General features: G+C 40.9%; 1 protein-coding gene across 1 annotated transcript in view; it reads right to left on the bottom strand.

Annotated features, from left to right (window-relative positions):
• The window catches only part of LOC149441906 (uncharacterized), a 74,051-nt gene extending 59,532 nt beyond the window's left edge, over window positions 1-14,519 (bottom strand). The window contains exons 1-2 of the mRNA XM_089656778.1: window positions 14,386-14,519; window positions 10,738-10,927 (exon numbers count right to left, since the gene is read on the bottom strand). Of these exons, the coding sequence (XP_089512904.1) occupies window positions 10,738-10,927; window positions 14,386-14,519 (324 nt within the window). The remainder of the gene's footprint in view (window positions 1-10,737; window positions 10,928-14,385) is intronic.
• Between the last annotated feature and the right edge of the window lie 949 nt (window positions 14,520-15,468).

Below are 15,468 nucleotides of genomic sequence, written 5' to 3'. Positions count from 1 at the left end.
TGATTGTGTGTTTATTATCTTTGCATTGTAATCCTAACACATGTCAATTGCTCTGCTCTTCCAAGTTTGCTTTATTTACTGAAATGCAGTTTTCAGACAAACATGATGAGAAATGTATGTGTGGGGGAGGTGGGAGGTGTTTTTATTTTGGCACGTATGTATTTTTATATTGATATTTTGATCTGCAGCTTGTTTTGTGGATAGATAAGCCTACTACGTGATTTATATTAACTGTTTGTACCTAAGTACACTATATAAGTACCTGAAATAAATCTACTAGCACCCCTAGCACTTATTTTTGCTAGGTATATAGTATGCCCAAATCTTCCTTGTTAGAGCACACAAATGCAAGTATGTCCAAACTAACAAACCAAAAGCCCCCTATTGCACAACAAGACCATGTTATGTACCAATGAATAGGTCGTGTTCAATGTCCAGCTAGCTATTTTTCTACAATCCTCTTAACTAATAATTTGGGCCCCCAATTTATGTTGACTTTGGGCCTTTACCAGCAAATATATATTCGCCAATGTCATATACACAGTATAGCTGCAAGCATACAGTCACCAATGCCAAATCCACAATAGAACTGCAAACATATATTTGCGAATGTCATATAAACAATGGAGCCGCATGTAAAATTGCTATGGTGCACAAATAAACGCCAAGACAGCAGTTGGAGGAGGTTCTAGAGCAGCTGTCATACCGGATATACGTCATGACATTTGGGGAAGGACGTTTGCACACACCCGGAAGTGGTAGTGGGGAGTGTTAGTGGATGGGAGTGTAGTTTGGAGGTTTAGTGGTCTATTTTTTAGTTTTGTGAATTGTTCTTTTGTGGAATTCCAGACCACATATGGACATGGCGAGATCACTGTTCTCCACCAAGGAGCTGATCCTCATTTGCCGGGGAAAAATTACTAATAATTGTGTTTTCAGTTGAAAACGTCCAATTCCTAGATCCATTGAGATACATAGCAGAGGTTCAAGGTTCTTCCTAACTATACAGGTGGCACAGACACAAGCATACACCCAGGGCCACTGTTAGATATCACGGGGCCCCGTACAGCATACCTGACAGCCCCCCACCGCCAGAGAAAATATCCAAATTATATTTATGGTAAAAATACACTAAAAACATTATTGGACATAATCCCAACCAAATTCCTGTGAAATCTAAATGTTAAAACTGTACTGAGTTCATAAATAAAGCTGTGTGTGTAATTGAGGTCTTGGGGCTCATGGGTGCTGTGGCCTGTAGAGTGGGAATCAGTGGTTTGTTTTTGTGGCTATCGCCGTTTGCAGGCAACCTATGTTACACTATGGAAATGCTGCAGGTCATAATTTGACAAGCATATGGGTGCAGGTGTACAGCCCTGAACACAGACAGTGAGCATTCAGGGCCACTTCCCCACACCTTCACACCTGTCAGATGACAACCAGTGTTCATACAGCTGCTGTGTCCCCATAGTGTAACAGGTGTTTCCAGCCACATGAACAACCCCCTCATTCATGCTGTACAGGCCAGAGGACTTGTGTGAATGTGGAATCTTTTACTTTTTTTTTTCCTCAGCTCATTAATTTCAATGGGCTGCCTAACGTGTGGGAACATGCAAAAATACTGCAGGCATATTATTTTAAAAGTGTGTTGCACCTAACTGCACAGTAGTGTGGTGCCATGTGTTTTGGAGGCTGTGAATGCCTCTGTGTTTAATAGACATGTGGAGGTGCAATTAAGTTTTCACCATGGTACCTGCGCACATCTACAAAGGGCATTGCATTTCTTTGCTGTGCTGGAAAAAACATGCTCTTGCATGCTTTTCTGCACCACAAATGGTGTGAACAAGTCCTAAGGGTCAGTTCACAATATAGAAACAGTCTAGATGTGTTCCAGATGTTTTAGCATGCACTCTTTTGATGCATGTTTAGCGTGTTGCAGTGCATTTTGGATGTGTTTTTGACGTGTTCCAGTGCAGTTTGGATGTGTTTTTGACGTGTTCCAGTGCATTTTTTTATGCATTCCAGTTAATTTTTTTGTCCTCTCTTTTTATTAAATTTAATTAGGGACATGTGCGTTTTAGTGCGTTCCAGGGCATTTTACCGCGTTCCAGTACAGTTCTATGCATAAACAATGCAGCCTGTTCGCTTTTTTTGACAGCACCTGCAACGCACTGGAACTGCAAGCGCTGATGTGAACTATGACATTGACAACCATATAACCTTCTTTCTGTGCATTTTGGATGCAAAAAAAGCAACTGAAACACATGTAGTGTGAACTGGCACTAAAGGTTATTATAGGTCAGGAAATGGGACTGACCAGGAATTGTGAATTCAATCAGATTAGTGGTGAGATACAATCAGGAATCCTATAATAATGCGAGATCTGAGCTGGAGGTGATAGGAATTGAGACACATTAACTTGATCAGTAAATAAATAGTTAAATAAAAAGAGTGGAGCGGGGATACATAGACTGGCAGATGGAACAGGTGATGGTGGGGGAGGGGGTCAAGTTGTATAAGGAGAGAGGTTTAAGCACTCGTTCACACTTGACTTTATTTCTAACTCTTGCCAAATGGCCCTGTAGTGTTTGACAGGTGTTTGGGAAGCGTTTTGAATGCTCCTCAAATGCTCCCGAAACGCCCTATGTGCGGTTTTGAGGCATGTGATTAACATGCATTTACCTCCTAAGCATTTACCAAGCGTTAAAACTGCGCCACAAATGCCTGTAATGAAGTTAAATGGTATTAACGCTCCGAAAATGCCTCGCAACCACACCGCAAACGTCTGCCAGGCACCATAGACTTGAATGGGAGGCTTCAAATCCTCCTGACTCGACATGAGGCGCCAGTTTTGCCGTGACGCAATGCTAACGCTTCAGTGTGAACAGCACTGTGTGCTGCCATGTGCAGAATTTTCATAGGCATTTGGGAAGCATTAAAAAACACTTCCCAAACGCCTGTCTGACGCCTGCTGACAAAGCTATGTCATGAGCCGTGTCCTGCAAGAAGAAGAAAAAGAAGAATTCCAGTCCGCTATTATATTTTACATGAAAAGTCTTTTGGCTGCAACAATGTATCTACTTGTATCCGAATAAAAACATCTGCATCTGAAATGGATACAAATGGATACATTGTTGCAACCACAAGACTTTTCATGTAAAATATAATAGCGGAGCTCTCTGCAAGGGACAGAAGTAAAAATGCCAGCCATAGACGGGCAAAAATCGGCCAATTTTTTTATTGAACGATCGATTTTTCGTTTTAAAAAAACGGCTGGTTTTTGACCTATCTATGGCCTGCAAAAGACCAGAAACTCAGACATATACCAGGCCCAATTAACCTAACAGCATGTCTTTGGAGTGTTGGCAGAAACACACCTGTGCAGAGAAAACATGCAAACTGAGATGCAGACAGGTGCAGCCATGCCAGGGATTAGAACCCATGATTCATGTGCTGTAAATTCTGAGTTCTAACCACTAAGCCACTGAGGGAGACAGAGTTTGAGCTGCAATGTAGAATAGTTACATTGTTTAAAAATAATGATAAAGCGTGCGCTGGTAAAATTATAGACTACTAAAATGGTATTACACAAGATAAATATAAATCTAGGTATAGATATGAAGGTAGCAGCTAGCACTCAGGGTATTGGCAACAATCCAAGAATATAAATATGTTACAGTAATAGTGTAGCGCTATAAATGCATGTTATCAATAATAAACACATGTAAAATAAAAAAAGTGCAAATAAGTGCAATAATTATGTAAACTGGTAAATGGTGCTAAAAAAGTTCATATAATCATTCCTGAATAATGGAATGTCCTTCATGTGAGAGTACCAACTCAGAGAGTGCCTATGAATGGCACGTGTGGTACTTATTTGCATGTTTTTGATTTTACATGCGTTTATGATTGATAACATGCATTTATAGTGCTGCACCATTACTTTAACATAGAATAGTTACATGATTAAAGAGAAAGAAGATATATCATTATATTGTGAAATAAGAACTAGACATTTCCAATTATTGAGATATAAGTGTGAAAATGTTTGACATTTGAAAATAGAATATATGACATTCATTAGGAAATGCATTAGTTGTCTGATCATTTTGGAGAAACAGCAACCAAAAAAAAAAATATATATAGGTGTACTTTTAGTTTAAATTATAAGTATTCTCATATGCAAACAGAAAAACGCCAACAAAGCCTGTGGTTGTGCGCCACCTAACGAACATATTTGCACCTAAAAATGTGCCAGACACGATTCCACATTTACTAACAGGAAAGAGTCTACAAGTAGACGCTTTTCAATGAGTTTGCTAGATGCCTTTCAGAAGACTGACAGGTCTAGATTGCTTGAATTGAGTCTGCCTGAGTTCAGCATCTGCTGGTAGACTCAATTCTTAGTAAATCAGGGCCATGATGTTCCTACTGTTATATTTGTGTTTTATCCTAGACCTTCAGTTATATTACTATACTGTGGATCCCAGCAGTGGAGAGACTATTTATTAGGAAAAAATGTATAAGGTGTTTCCTGGTAGGAGAAGCCTATCTCATTTGAAGCTGTCCTGGAATATTCCTGAAAATAGTTAACTGGTAAATAACTGCATTTGCACCACATGTATACTTGGAAAACATGCAGGACTCTGATATCTATTAGGTTTTGCTTAGGGAAGAGGCAATTTTACACCTCTATGAGCTCTTCTCTACCCTCAAGGAGCTCACATTCATAAATACTAGTGTCAACTAACCTACCAACATGTTTTTGGAGTGTGGGTTAGAAACAGGCACAGGTAGAAAAGGCAAACTCCAGGCAAATGGTGCCTTGGTTGAGATTTGAACCAATGACCCTAGTGTTGCTAGACAGAAGTTCTAACCGCTAAGCCACTATGCTGCCCTTAACATTTAGCAGAATATATAGCAGTACCATGATTCAAGAATTAAAATATATAATTATAAGTAGATATTATTTAAAAAATCTGAATTAGACAAAAAAAACTATTTGTCATATAAAGAGATATAACTGTCATGGATTTGAAGGGGAACCCCCATGACTTCCCCCAAAAATCACTAACACACCCTTGCTGAGAATGAATGGGACAGTATATTTTCTTTTTTTTTTACAGTTCAGCAACTGGGGTAGCAAACTTTGCCTAGTGAAATACGGTACTTCTATCAGATTGGGTACAAGGACCTGTGGCACCCATGGCTATACCATCATTCCTCTCAGTGGAGTAGAGATCCCTGATGAGGTGCAAAGAGAAGTCTGCATTTTTTTATGATGTGGGTCTTTCAGATGCTGTTGCCAAAGGGCTGCATGGCAGGTCATCATATGTCTTATCAAGCATATGATGCCCAAGTGGCTGGTGTTTTGGCCATGCTTGATCTGTTTCAGACAGAGACTACAAATGGCAATGCTGCTGCGCATGTGTTGAAAAAAAAAGCCCACACCATTGAACCTTTGGATGTCAGCCGGTAGTCAGCAGTGCCCTGCACCTGTGGAGCTCTTGTTATGTGATGCCCTTACACCTGCCCCTGGAGGACATCCGGTCTCGTTGGAGTTGTTCCTCCTCCTCACTTTCCTCCTCTGTTCTCTCAGGCACCCTAATACAGTCAGTGACCTCATTATCCCCTATCCTCTTGTCACTGGAGCCAACTTGGCAGTGTACTGTGGCTGGGGTTGCATAACTGCTAATTTAATGAATGTGAATTGGTGTTGTGCTACTTGATGAAAAAGTAAATAAACATAAAATGGTGTGCACAGTGGAAATAAACCCCAGGTAAATTAACCAATAGCCGCCCGGCCAATAGCCGTTTTGCGGCCGGGAAAAGGCTGTAGATTTCCGGGTGGACGCCACATGGCGTCCTCCCGCACATGCGCAGTTTTCGGGCTTGCAGAGCCACGCAGCAGCTTGGACATGGCCAATGATAGATCTCAGTACCGGCCCCCATTGCTGGTACCATGTGACCTGCTGTGACCAATCACAGCAGGTCACATGATAGTTGTATACAATGGATGGCTTCATTCATGCCATCCATTGTATACTAGCGTCTAGCTGTGAATGGTCACAGCGATCACATGCACATGTCATGTGATTAGCTGTGGCCAAATCACAGCTAAGCACAAAATGAAAAAAAAAACAAAAAACCCTGAATGAATCAATGTCATTCAGGTAAATGCTTGCTTATAGCAAAGTAATTCTTTGCTATAAGCAAATTGTGCAAAAAAAAAAAAAAAAAAAAAATACTGATCACTTCCCCAAAGTAGTACAATGTTACTATGGTAACATTGTACTACTTTGGACATAGTGAAATATGAAAACAAATCTTAAAAAAAAGAAAAAAAATAATAAAAAATTAAAAATAATTAAAAAAAATATATATTTTTTTTTTCATACTGTCACCAGTCAGTGTCCCTGATCACAGCCATGCCAGTTACATGATGACTGCACTGGTGACAGTATGTAAAAAAAAAATAGTGAAAATAATTTTTTTCATTTTCCGAAAAATTATGACAAAAAAAATACAATTTCAAATAACTCGCCATGCCTCTTATGAAGTACTGTCTACTATGCAAAAAGGGGTCATTTGGGGGATAGCTGTACTGTTCTGACATTCTTGGACCTCAAGCAATTAGATCAGTACTTCAGGATTGATCAATATTTAGATCTATACCATAGTTTGTGAACTCTATAACTTTCCTACAAACTAAAAAATACATCCTAATTTGGGTTATTTTCACCAAAGACGTAGTAGAATACATCTTGGCCTAAATTTATGAAGAACAATTATTTGTTTGCAAACTTTTCTTTTATAACAGAAACAAAGAAAAACGTGTTTTTTTTATTTCAACATTTTCAGACTTTTTTTGTTAATTTAGCAAAAAATAAAAACCCCGGCGGTGATTAAATACCACCAAAAGAAATCTCTAGTTGTGTGAAGAAAATGATAACATTTTAGTTTGGGTACAGTGTTGTATGACCTTGTAATTGTCATTCAAAGTGTGAGAGCGCTGAAACCTAAAAAATGGCCTGGGCAGGAAGGGGTAAAAGTGCCTGGTATTGAAATGGTTAATAACAAGTGAAACGATGATTGTTAGAGCAGGGGTAAAAATATGGCCAAAAATTATAAATGCACACGATAATAGGTGTGTGCTACTTAATATGCAATAAACATAGAAATAAATTATTATTATACAGGATTTATATAGCGCCAATAGTTTGCGCAGCGCTTTACAAAATGAAGGTAGTCATTACAGTTACAATACAATTTGGTACAAGAGGAAACAGAGGGTCCTGCTTGTTAGAGCTTACAATCTAGGAGGTACAAGAGGAATAAATAATGTGCAGAGTGAAAAATATAACCCAGGTAAAACAATATATGCTAAAAAAGCAACAAATGTGAAAAACGATGAGTGTAGCAGATAGCAACAGAGGTAAAAATGTGGCCGTAAATACACAATAAGAAGATTTGGACCACAAAGTGAATATGTGGTCAATAGATAAATAAAAATGTGTAAATAATAGATATAAATAAATAGTCCAAAAAACATCAAAAACTGTTAATCTTCAACACAAGCTGTGAGACATCTGTGATCACTGCAAACGGGCAATCCTTCACCAGCTAGCGCGCACGCTCACCTTCCAACTTCGACCCACAAGGGGTCAGAAGGCATATACATTTTATTTTTGAGCGTGGGATGGGAATTTTGTGCTTGGGAGCAGTAATTTTGTGTTTGGTGCACTATATAAATGTTTTTTTCCCTCAGAAAATAGGAGGTAAAGCAATTATGTATATTTTTTTTCATCACTGCTGCTGTGGCAACTAACTCTACCAACACACTACACAAGGCTGCTGTGTGGGGCAAGGACTTAGCCCGTGAGCCATGACTGGCCAAAGTCACTGAGACTTTGGCCAATCATGCCTCTCACAGTGAATTCAGTTGTGATTGGCCAAAGGTGCAATGCTTTGGCCAATCACATTGCACTGCGAGAGGCGCGCCGAACACCTGATGTCCGAGTAGAACTTATACTATATTGCCAAAAGTATTGGGACACCCCTCCAAATCCTTGTATTCAGGTGTTCCAATCACCTCCATCACCACAGGTGTATAAAATCAAGCACCTAGGCATGCAGACTGCTTCTACAAACATTTGTGAAAGAACGGGTTGCTCTCAAGAGCTCAGTGAATTCAAGCGTGGTACCGTGATAGGTTGCCACCGGGGCAATAAGTCCATCTGTGAAATTTCCTTGCTACTAAATATTCCATGGTCAACTGTTAGTGGTATTATAACAAAGTGGAAGCAAATGGGAACAACAGCAACTCAGCCACGAAGTGGTAGGCCACGTAAAAAAGACGGGTCAGCGCATGCTGAAGCGCACAATGCACAGAAGACACCAAGGGGTTTATTTACTAAAGCTGGAGAGTCCAAAATCAGACTCCCTTCTGCATAGAAACCAATCAGCTTCTAACCTCAGCTTGTTCAGCGAAGCTTTGGCAATGAAACCTGGAAGCTGATTGGTTTCTATGCAGAAGTGAGTCTGATTTTGCACTCTCCAGCTTTAGTAAATAAACTCCCAACTGTCTGCAGAGTCAATATCTAAAGACCTCCAAACTTTGTGTAGCCTTCATATTAGCACAACAGTGCGTAGAGGGTTTCATGGAATGGGTTTCCATGGCCGAGCAGTTGCATCCAAGCCCTACATCACCAGTGCAATGCAAAGCATTTTATGCAGTGGTGTAAAGCATGCCGCCACTAGACCTTACAGCAGTGTAGACGTGTTCTCTGGCGTTACAAATCGCGCTTCTCTACCCGATGAACGCGTTCTTGCCTGGCTGCATTGTGCCAAGTGTAAAGTTTGGTGGAGGGGGGATTATGGTGTGGGGTTGTTTTTCAGTGTTTGGGCTTGGCCCCTTAGTTTCAGTGAAGGGAACTCTTAAGGCATCAACATACCAAGACGTTTTATACAATTTCATGCTGCCAACTTTTTAGGAACAGTTTGGGAATGGCCCTTACGGTCCCAACATGACTGCACCAGTGCACAAAGCAGGTCCATGAAGCCATGGATGAGCGAGTTTGGGGTGGAGGAACTACACTGTCCTGCACAGTGTCCTGACCTCAACCCGACAGAGCACCTTTGGGATGATTTGGAGCAGAGACTGCGTGCCAGGCCTTCTCATCCGACATCAGTGCCTGACCTCACAAATGCGCTTCTGGAAGAATGGTCAAACATTCCCATAAACACACTCCTAAACCTTGTGGAAAGCCTTCGCAGAAGAGTTGAAGCTGTTATAGCTGCAGTGGGTGGGCCAACTCAATATTGAACCTGTTGGATTTTAGACACATACAATACTTCATTTAGTGTCTTGAGGCGATTATGAATGAAAGAGCCATTGAAATAAAAAATGAAGTGTGATTTTATTCTATCACACAATGGTGTAAAATAACAATGTAAAGCGTATTATGAACAGTTCCATGTAGATAAAACTACTGTAGAAATATCAAGCAAAAGTTTAAAGATAAGTCACCATTATTTGTCATAGAAGTCCGGCCATGTGCTGTTCTGTCCTTCATGCTCTACTTGTCCTTCGAGACTTTGTTGAAGAAGCCGGAAATAGATGGCAGTGACGAACTTTGCCTTGCAGCATGCACCTGTTGGATTTCTCATACGTGTGTGTGCGTGTATGTGTGTCAGAGTGTCAGTATTAGCGTGTGTGTGTGCTCCCCTCTTCTGTCCCTAATGGACCTTTTTATGCAGAATGAGTGTGTCATAATGAGAGATTCTTAATACCTTGTATGGCATAGAAGGGAGGGGACGACACTCACATAATGTTTTTGATGGACAGGAACATATGTATGCTGATGTACATAATATTATAAGGTAATGATGTAACGTCAGCTATATATTTAAAGAATAATATAGCTTAAGAACATATCTTTTCAACATATCAATGTATAATCACTAATCTATATATGTATCAATATTAGAAATGTATACTAAATACACACAGATACTATTAAAATACATAATGTAATAGTAAATCTATAATGAGTCTTCCTAATAACCTTGACATATTCTACCAGAGACATTTAACCAGCTATGCCAATTCACACATATTAATATTAATTATGATTAATCATAAAAAAACAAATATTTTGCAAGCTTGCCATCAATATAAGTGCCGAATCATAATTTTGATTTCTAACAGAACCCTATGGACTAAGACTGGGATGCCATTAAAGTTCATGTGTGTGTAAAGGCAGGTGTCCCAATACTTTCGGCAATATAGTGCATGTTTGACTAGAACATCTAGCCCATTCCTAGTAACAATATTTTTTCCAGATTGGACAAGCAGGACCACCGCTTGGATCAGTTTGCCATAGCATTACAAATGCTCCAAATCTAAACTGCTCATCTGGATCCTTCTACTCTGGTTGCTCCGGTGCAACCAGTGCTGCAAGCCATCCCTGCTGCTGCTCCTATCTCAGTTTAGGCAGGCGCCTCTGATACTACCACTGTAAGAGGTATGACTGGTTCTGTTTCGCTTCCCCAGTAGTTTGGGGGCGATCCAGCTTACTGCACAGGGTTTCTCAACCAGGTTGGAATATATTTATAGATGCTGCCCCATGCATTTTCTATGAACAGAAGCAAAGTTATTTCTTTTCTTTCTGCCAAAGCCTTGGCTTGGGTAAACCCTCTATGGAAGACCCAAAAACTTAAGTTGTCCAGAATTACCCTGAGTTTGTGGCCTCCTTTAAAAGGGTATTTGATATTCTCACTCGCTCCACCTCTGCTGCCAAGAGCCTCTTGTCCATTAAACAGAGTATGAGAACTATTGCTGACTATCCTATTGAATTCTGTACTCTGGTAGCAGAGGTTGGTTGGAACAATGAGGTTCTCATGGCTACTTTTTCCCAAGGCCTCTCTGATAACATTAAAGATAAGATTGCAGCTCGAGATATACCTAAGAATTTTGTGGAGTTGATCTCAATTGCTATTCTCATTGATAAAAAGAAAAAAATAGTGAAGCGCTTATCTCATAAATAAATAAAGTAAAGTGCATTCAAAAAAGGATTAATATAAATCTGATATCAGGGTTCTGATGAAGTCACGACACACGTGACGCAACGCGTCGGTTTATCATTCCTGGTGACGCATGTCCGGATGCCGCGGCCATATTGGATTCCCCAGTGCATGCAGATTTACCCATAGGTTGTGGTAAAAACGCCTGTTAATCAAGAGGACTATGTGAGTGCAACTATTTGTGGTGTTTTACCCTTTCTTAATAAATATACTACACTATGGAAAGTTTTATGTCTTTCTATGAGTCTGAATAAGAGAGGAGGAGGAATAAGGAGTCTGCCAGAGGAGATATACCACTGAGGTGGAAACTGCTTTGGGGCCCTGTGTGGGTCAAAGAGGGGAGGTGAGCAGGCATTGCTGCCATTTGGAGGAGATTATTTGCATCTAGAAGTGGAGATCACGTGTGTTTTCCAAAAGCACAGAGTCACATGCATGGACATTTTTTCTGTTTCACTTATGATGTATATGAAATGTGTATGAATTAGGCACTATTTTATGTGGATAATTAATTTGATATTCACATTTGGTTATGTATTGAAATTTTTAATTATATGCACGGTATAATAGGTTTCTTTATAGTGTGTGTTGAATCACTAAAGCTTAATTACATTTGGTTGCACTATTTTTTTCTCCCACTAGAGGGAGGTATTAGTGTTTATTATATAGATTTGTCATACAAGAATATCAGATTTATATTAATCCTTTTTTGAATGCACTTTACTTTATTTATGAGATATAAGCGCTTCACTATTTTTTTCTTTTTGTTTGGACTTGTTGGTATTAGTTAAGTGACAGCAGCTGTATTATATTAATTATTCCATTGAGCCGAGGAGGATCTTTTACACTTTATTCTCATTGATACCAGACACCAAGACAGACCTTCCTTTAAGGAGCGCGTACGGAAGCTTTATGTACGGCTTCAAGCTTTGCATTCCCACCCATGCCTATCTCACTTCCCATGCTTCCTGGGCCTGAGTCCTCCAGTGAGCGAGCCCCCCATGCAGCTGCGCTTCACAAGTTTCTCTGCCGAAGAGAGGGCCTTTAAGATAAGGGAGAGATTATGCCTTTACTGTGGCCAAGCAGGTCACTTATTGAAGTCTTGTCCAATTCATCCGGGAAACGCCCGCACCTGAGGTCCTGTAGGGGACTTACCTTAGGTGGCATGTTTGCGTCCCCAGCTATCCTCAAAGATAAGCCTCTAGTTTAGATTACGGTTTCCTTTTCTGTGTTTTCCATTGACACCCAGGCACTAATCAATTATGGGGCTGCAGGCTTGTTCATAGATAATGTCTTTGTGTTGAAGAACTCGATACCACTGCAGCCTTATGCCTCCCCACTTGTCATTGAGGCTGTTGAACCCAAACCATGAAACTGCTCCGTTGACCATGGCTGTAGAAGCTCTTCACCATGAGATAATCCAATTCCAAGTCATTTTCTCACCTCATTACCCAATTTCATTGGTTATCCTTTGCTATAGAAGCACAATCCTACATTTGATTGGCATAGAGCTGAGGTTCTGTCATAGTTGCCACAATGCACTAATACTTGTTTTCAGAAAGTGAGTTGGGTTTTGTGCACATCTTCGGTTTCTTCTTTACCAGAGGAGTACTGGGAATTCTCTTATATCTTTGACAAAGGTCAGGACAGTATTTTGCAGCCACATCAGCCTTATAACTGCACAAATGATCTTCAAGTTGGTGCCATTTCTCCTCATGGCTGGGTTTACCCTGTGTCTGTCTTGGAGGATAAGGCTATGGAGGAGTATGTTGTGGATTTACTATCTTTGAGGTACATCCGCAAATCCTCTTCTCCTGCCGGTTCTGTGTTTTTGGGTTTTTTTTTGTGAAAAAGAAGAGTGGTGAACTGAGACTCTGTATCGATTATAGGGGTCTTAATGGCATTACTATTAAAAATGCTTATCTGATCACATTGATAACGGAATTATTTGACCACCTCAAGGGAGCAACAGTCTTCACAAAGCTTGATTTGAGAGGGACATACAATCTTGTGAAAAGGGTGACTAATGCATTTAATACTAGGAGCGGACACTATGAATACTTTGTAATGCCCCTGCAGTTTTGCAGGAATTTATTAACGATGTCCTCCGAGATATGCTACAGTAATGTGCAGTGGTTTACCTCGATGATATTCTCATATGTTCAAAATCCCTAGAGTCCACACAGACCTCTCCCATGTGCTACAGAGGTTGAGAAAGAACAACGTGTATTGCAAGTTGGAAATGTACGAGTTTCATGGTGAACAGGTTACATTTTTGGATTATGTCATATCTCATGCTGGGTTTTCAATGGACCCAGAGAAACTGTCTGCAGTCTTACAGTAGTCTTGACCCATAGGTCTATGTCCTCTACTTTTTTCTTGGCTTCGCCAATTATTATCGGAATTTTATTCGTAATTTCTCTTCTTTGGCCAAACCCCTGACTGATATAACGAGAAAGGAGGGCAAGCCACAGAATTGGTCTCCATATTCCATTAAAGCCTTCAATCCCTCAAGGCCACTTTTGCTGCAGTCCCAGTGCTGGCACATCCTGATCCTAAGTTACCCTTCATTCTTGAGGTTGATGCGTCTTAGACTGGAGTAGGTGCTCTCCTGTCTCAACATGCTACCCCTGTGGGCCCTATGCATCCTTGTGGCTATTTTTCTAAAAATTTTCTCTAGTAGAACGCAATTACGAAATTGGGGACAGAGAATTATTAGCCATCATTTTAGCTCTTAAAGAATGGAGGCATCTCCACAAGGGTACTACCATACCAGTTCTCATTTTGACTGACCATAAGAATCTCACATTCTTGTCTGAGGCTAAACGCTTATCTCTTAGGACTCGGTGGGCCCTTTTTCTGTCAAGCTTAATTTACTGTACATAGTCTCATTCTTACCCAGTAAAAAGAATATAAGGGCAGATGCATTGTCATGGCAGTTTTCCTCCACTTCCAAAATGGAGTCTGTTCCTACTCCTGTGATACCCCTGGACCGCATTTGGCCACTCTTCACACTAATCTCACTTCACCTTTGGGTGAGATAATTCTGGCTTCTCAAATTCAATCTCCTCCTGGAAAACCTCATGACCTCTGCTTTGTCCCTGAGAATCTCCACACTGCTTTGCTCCAGACCTACCATTCTTCCAAAGCAGCTGGGCATGCGGGGAAAAATCAATTCATATGGGACATGGCCAGGACGTGAGCCAAGGAGGACACACAGATCAAGAGCTCCATATTGACATCCACCCTGCATTCCTAACAGCGCTTGCTACCACTTTTTCTCTTTGCGGTCTCAGCATTTACCCGCAATGTTCCTCTTGTCTATGTTTGACTCCTTTTATATCGCCCACCAAGCTTCGCTCCACCCACACGCTGGTCACTACTCCTCGGAATGCTGCAGCAGCCATCTTGACCACAAGGTCTTCAAAGCTCACCATGTCCACAAGCACACAAACCACCCTCCTCAGCAGTTATCCTGGCAGCCATCACAGCCTGTAAAGAGACCCTTACCACAAAGATTGACTATGTTTCCATGGACATCAACTTAATCAGAAATTATTTGGATAAATTTTGCTCCCATCTTTCAGAGGCCAAAGCTAGACTGGTGGAGGATGAAGTGCACTCTGACTCCACAGAACTTCACGCTCTACAAAGGCAAGTTAAAGCTCTGCAAGAGAAGGCCATTGATACTGAAAACTACCTTTTGCCGCAACAATCTCAGAATTATCAGCCTTCCAGAGAGGGTGGAAGGAGCAAGTCCTGCCGAGTTCGCGGGGGCCTTGCTCACCACCGCCTTAGGCCTACAAAACCTCCCGCCTACATCTGTGGTGGAGTGAGCGCACCGAGTCCCTCTTACCCCTCTCATTACTGGAGTACCTCCACATCCATTTCTTTTTCGGCTCCTTAACTACAGGGACCATGACATGATCCTGGCGGCTGTCAGAACCTTGCCTGACATCAGAACAATAATGTGAATCTCCCGATCTTCCTGGATTATTCGCCTGAAATACAGCAACAAAGGCACACATTCACTGAGGTGCGCAAGTGACTGTGGGATAAGGGAGTTAAATGTAGTCTCTTCTTCCCGAGCAAACTGTGGGTGATTGATGGGGTAAAAACTTTCTTCTTTGACTCCACAGAAGCTGCCGCGATATGGTTAGATGCCCGCTAGCATTTACAAAACCGCCATTTCCTATTTTGCTACATGGTGGAACCCTTCCCTTCCACTGCTCTACTCGGGTAAGAATATGTCTCCCTTTGTCACCTCATTGACCTCTACATTTCCTCAGCAGCCCATTTGGTGAAGAAACCTTCTGCAAGTTTTAACTAGTTTTTGACCACGTATTCTTCCTCCATATTTGCTGTTTTGGAATGAGTTCTTCACTT

The sequence above is a fragment of the Staurois parvus genome, unplaced genomic scaffold (assembly GCF_062004578.1).
Source record: "Staurois parvus isolate SC_StPar_1 unplaced genomic scaffold, SC_StPar_1.0 ptg000937l, whole genome shotgun sequence".
NCBI lineage: Eukaryota > Metazoa > Chordata > Amphibia > Anura > Ranidae > Staurois > Staurois parvus.
The sequence above is the reverse complement of the archived record's forward strand: the minus strand, read 5'-3'. Positions and strand labels throughout refer to the sequence as shown.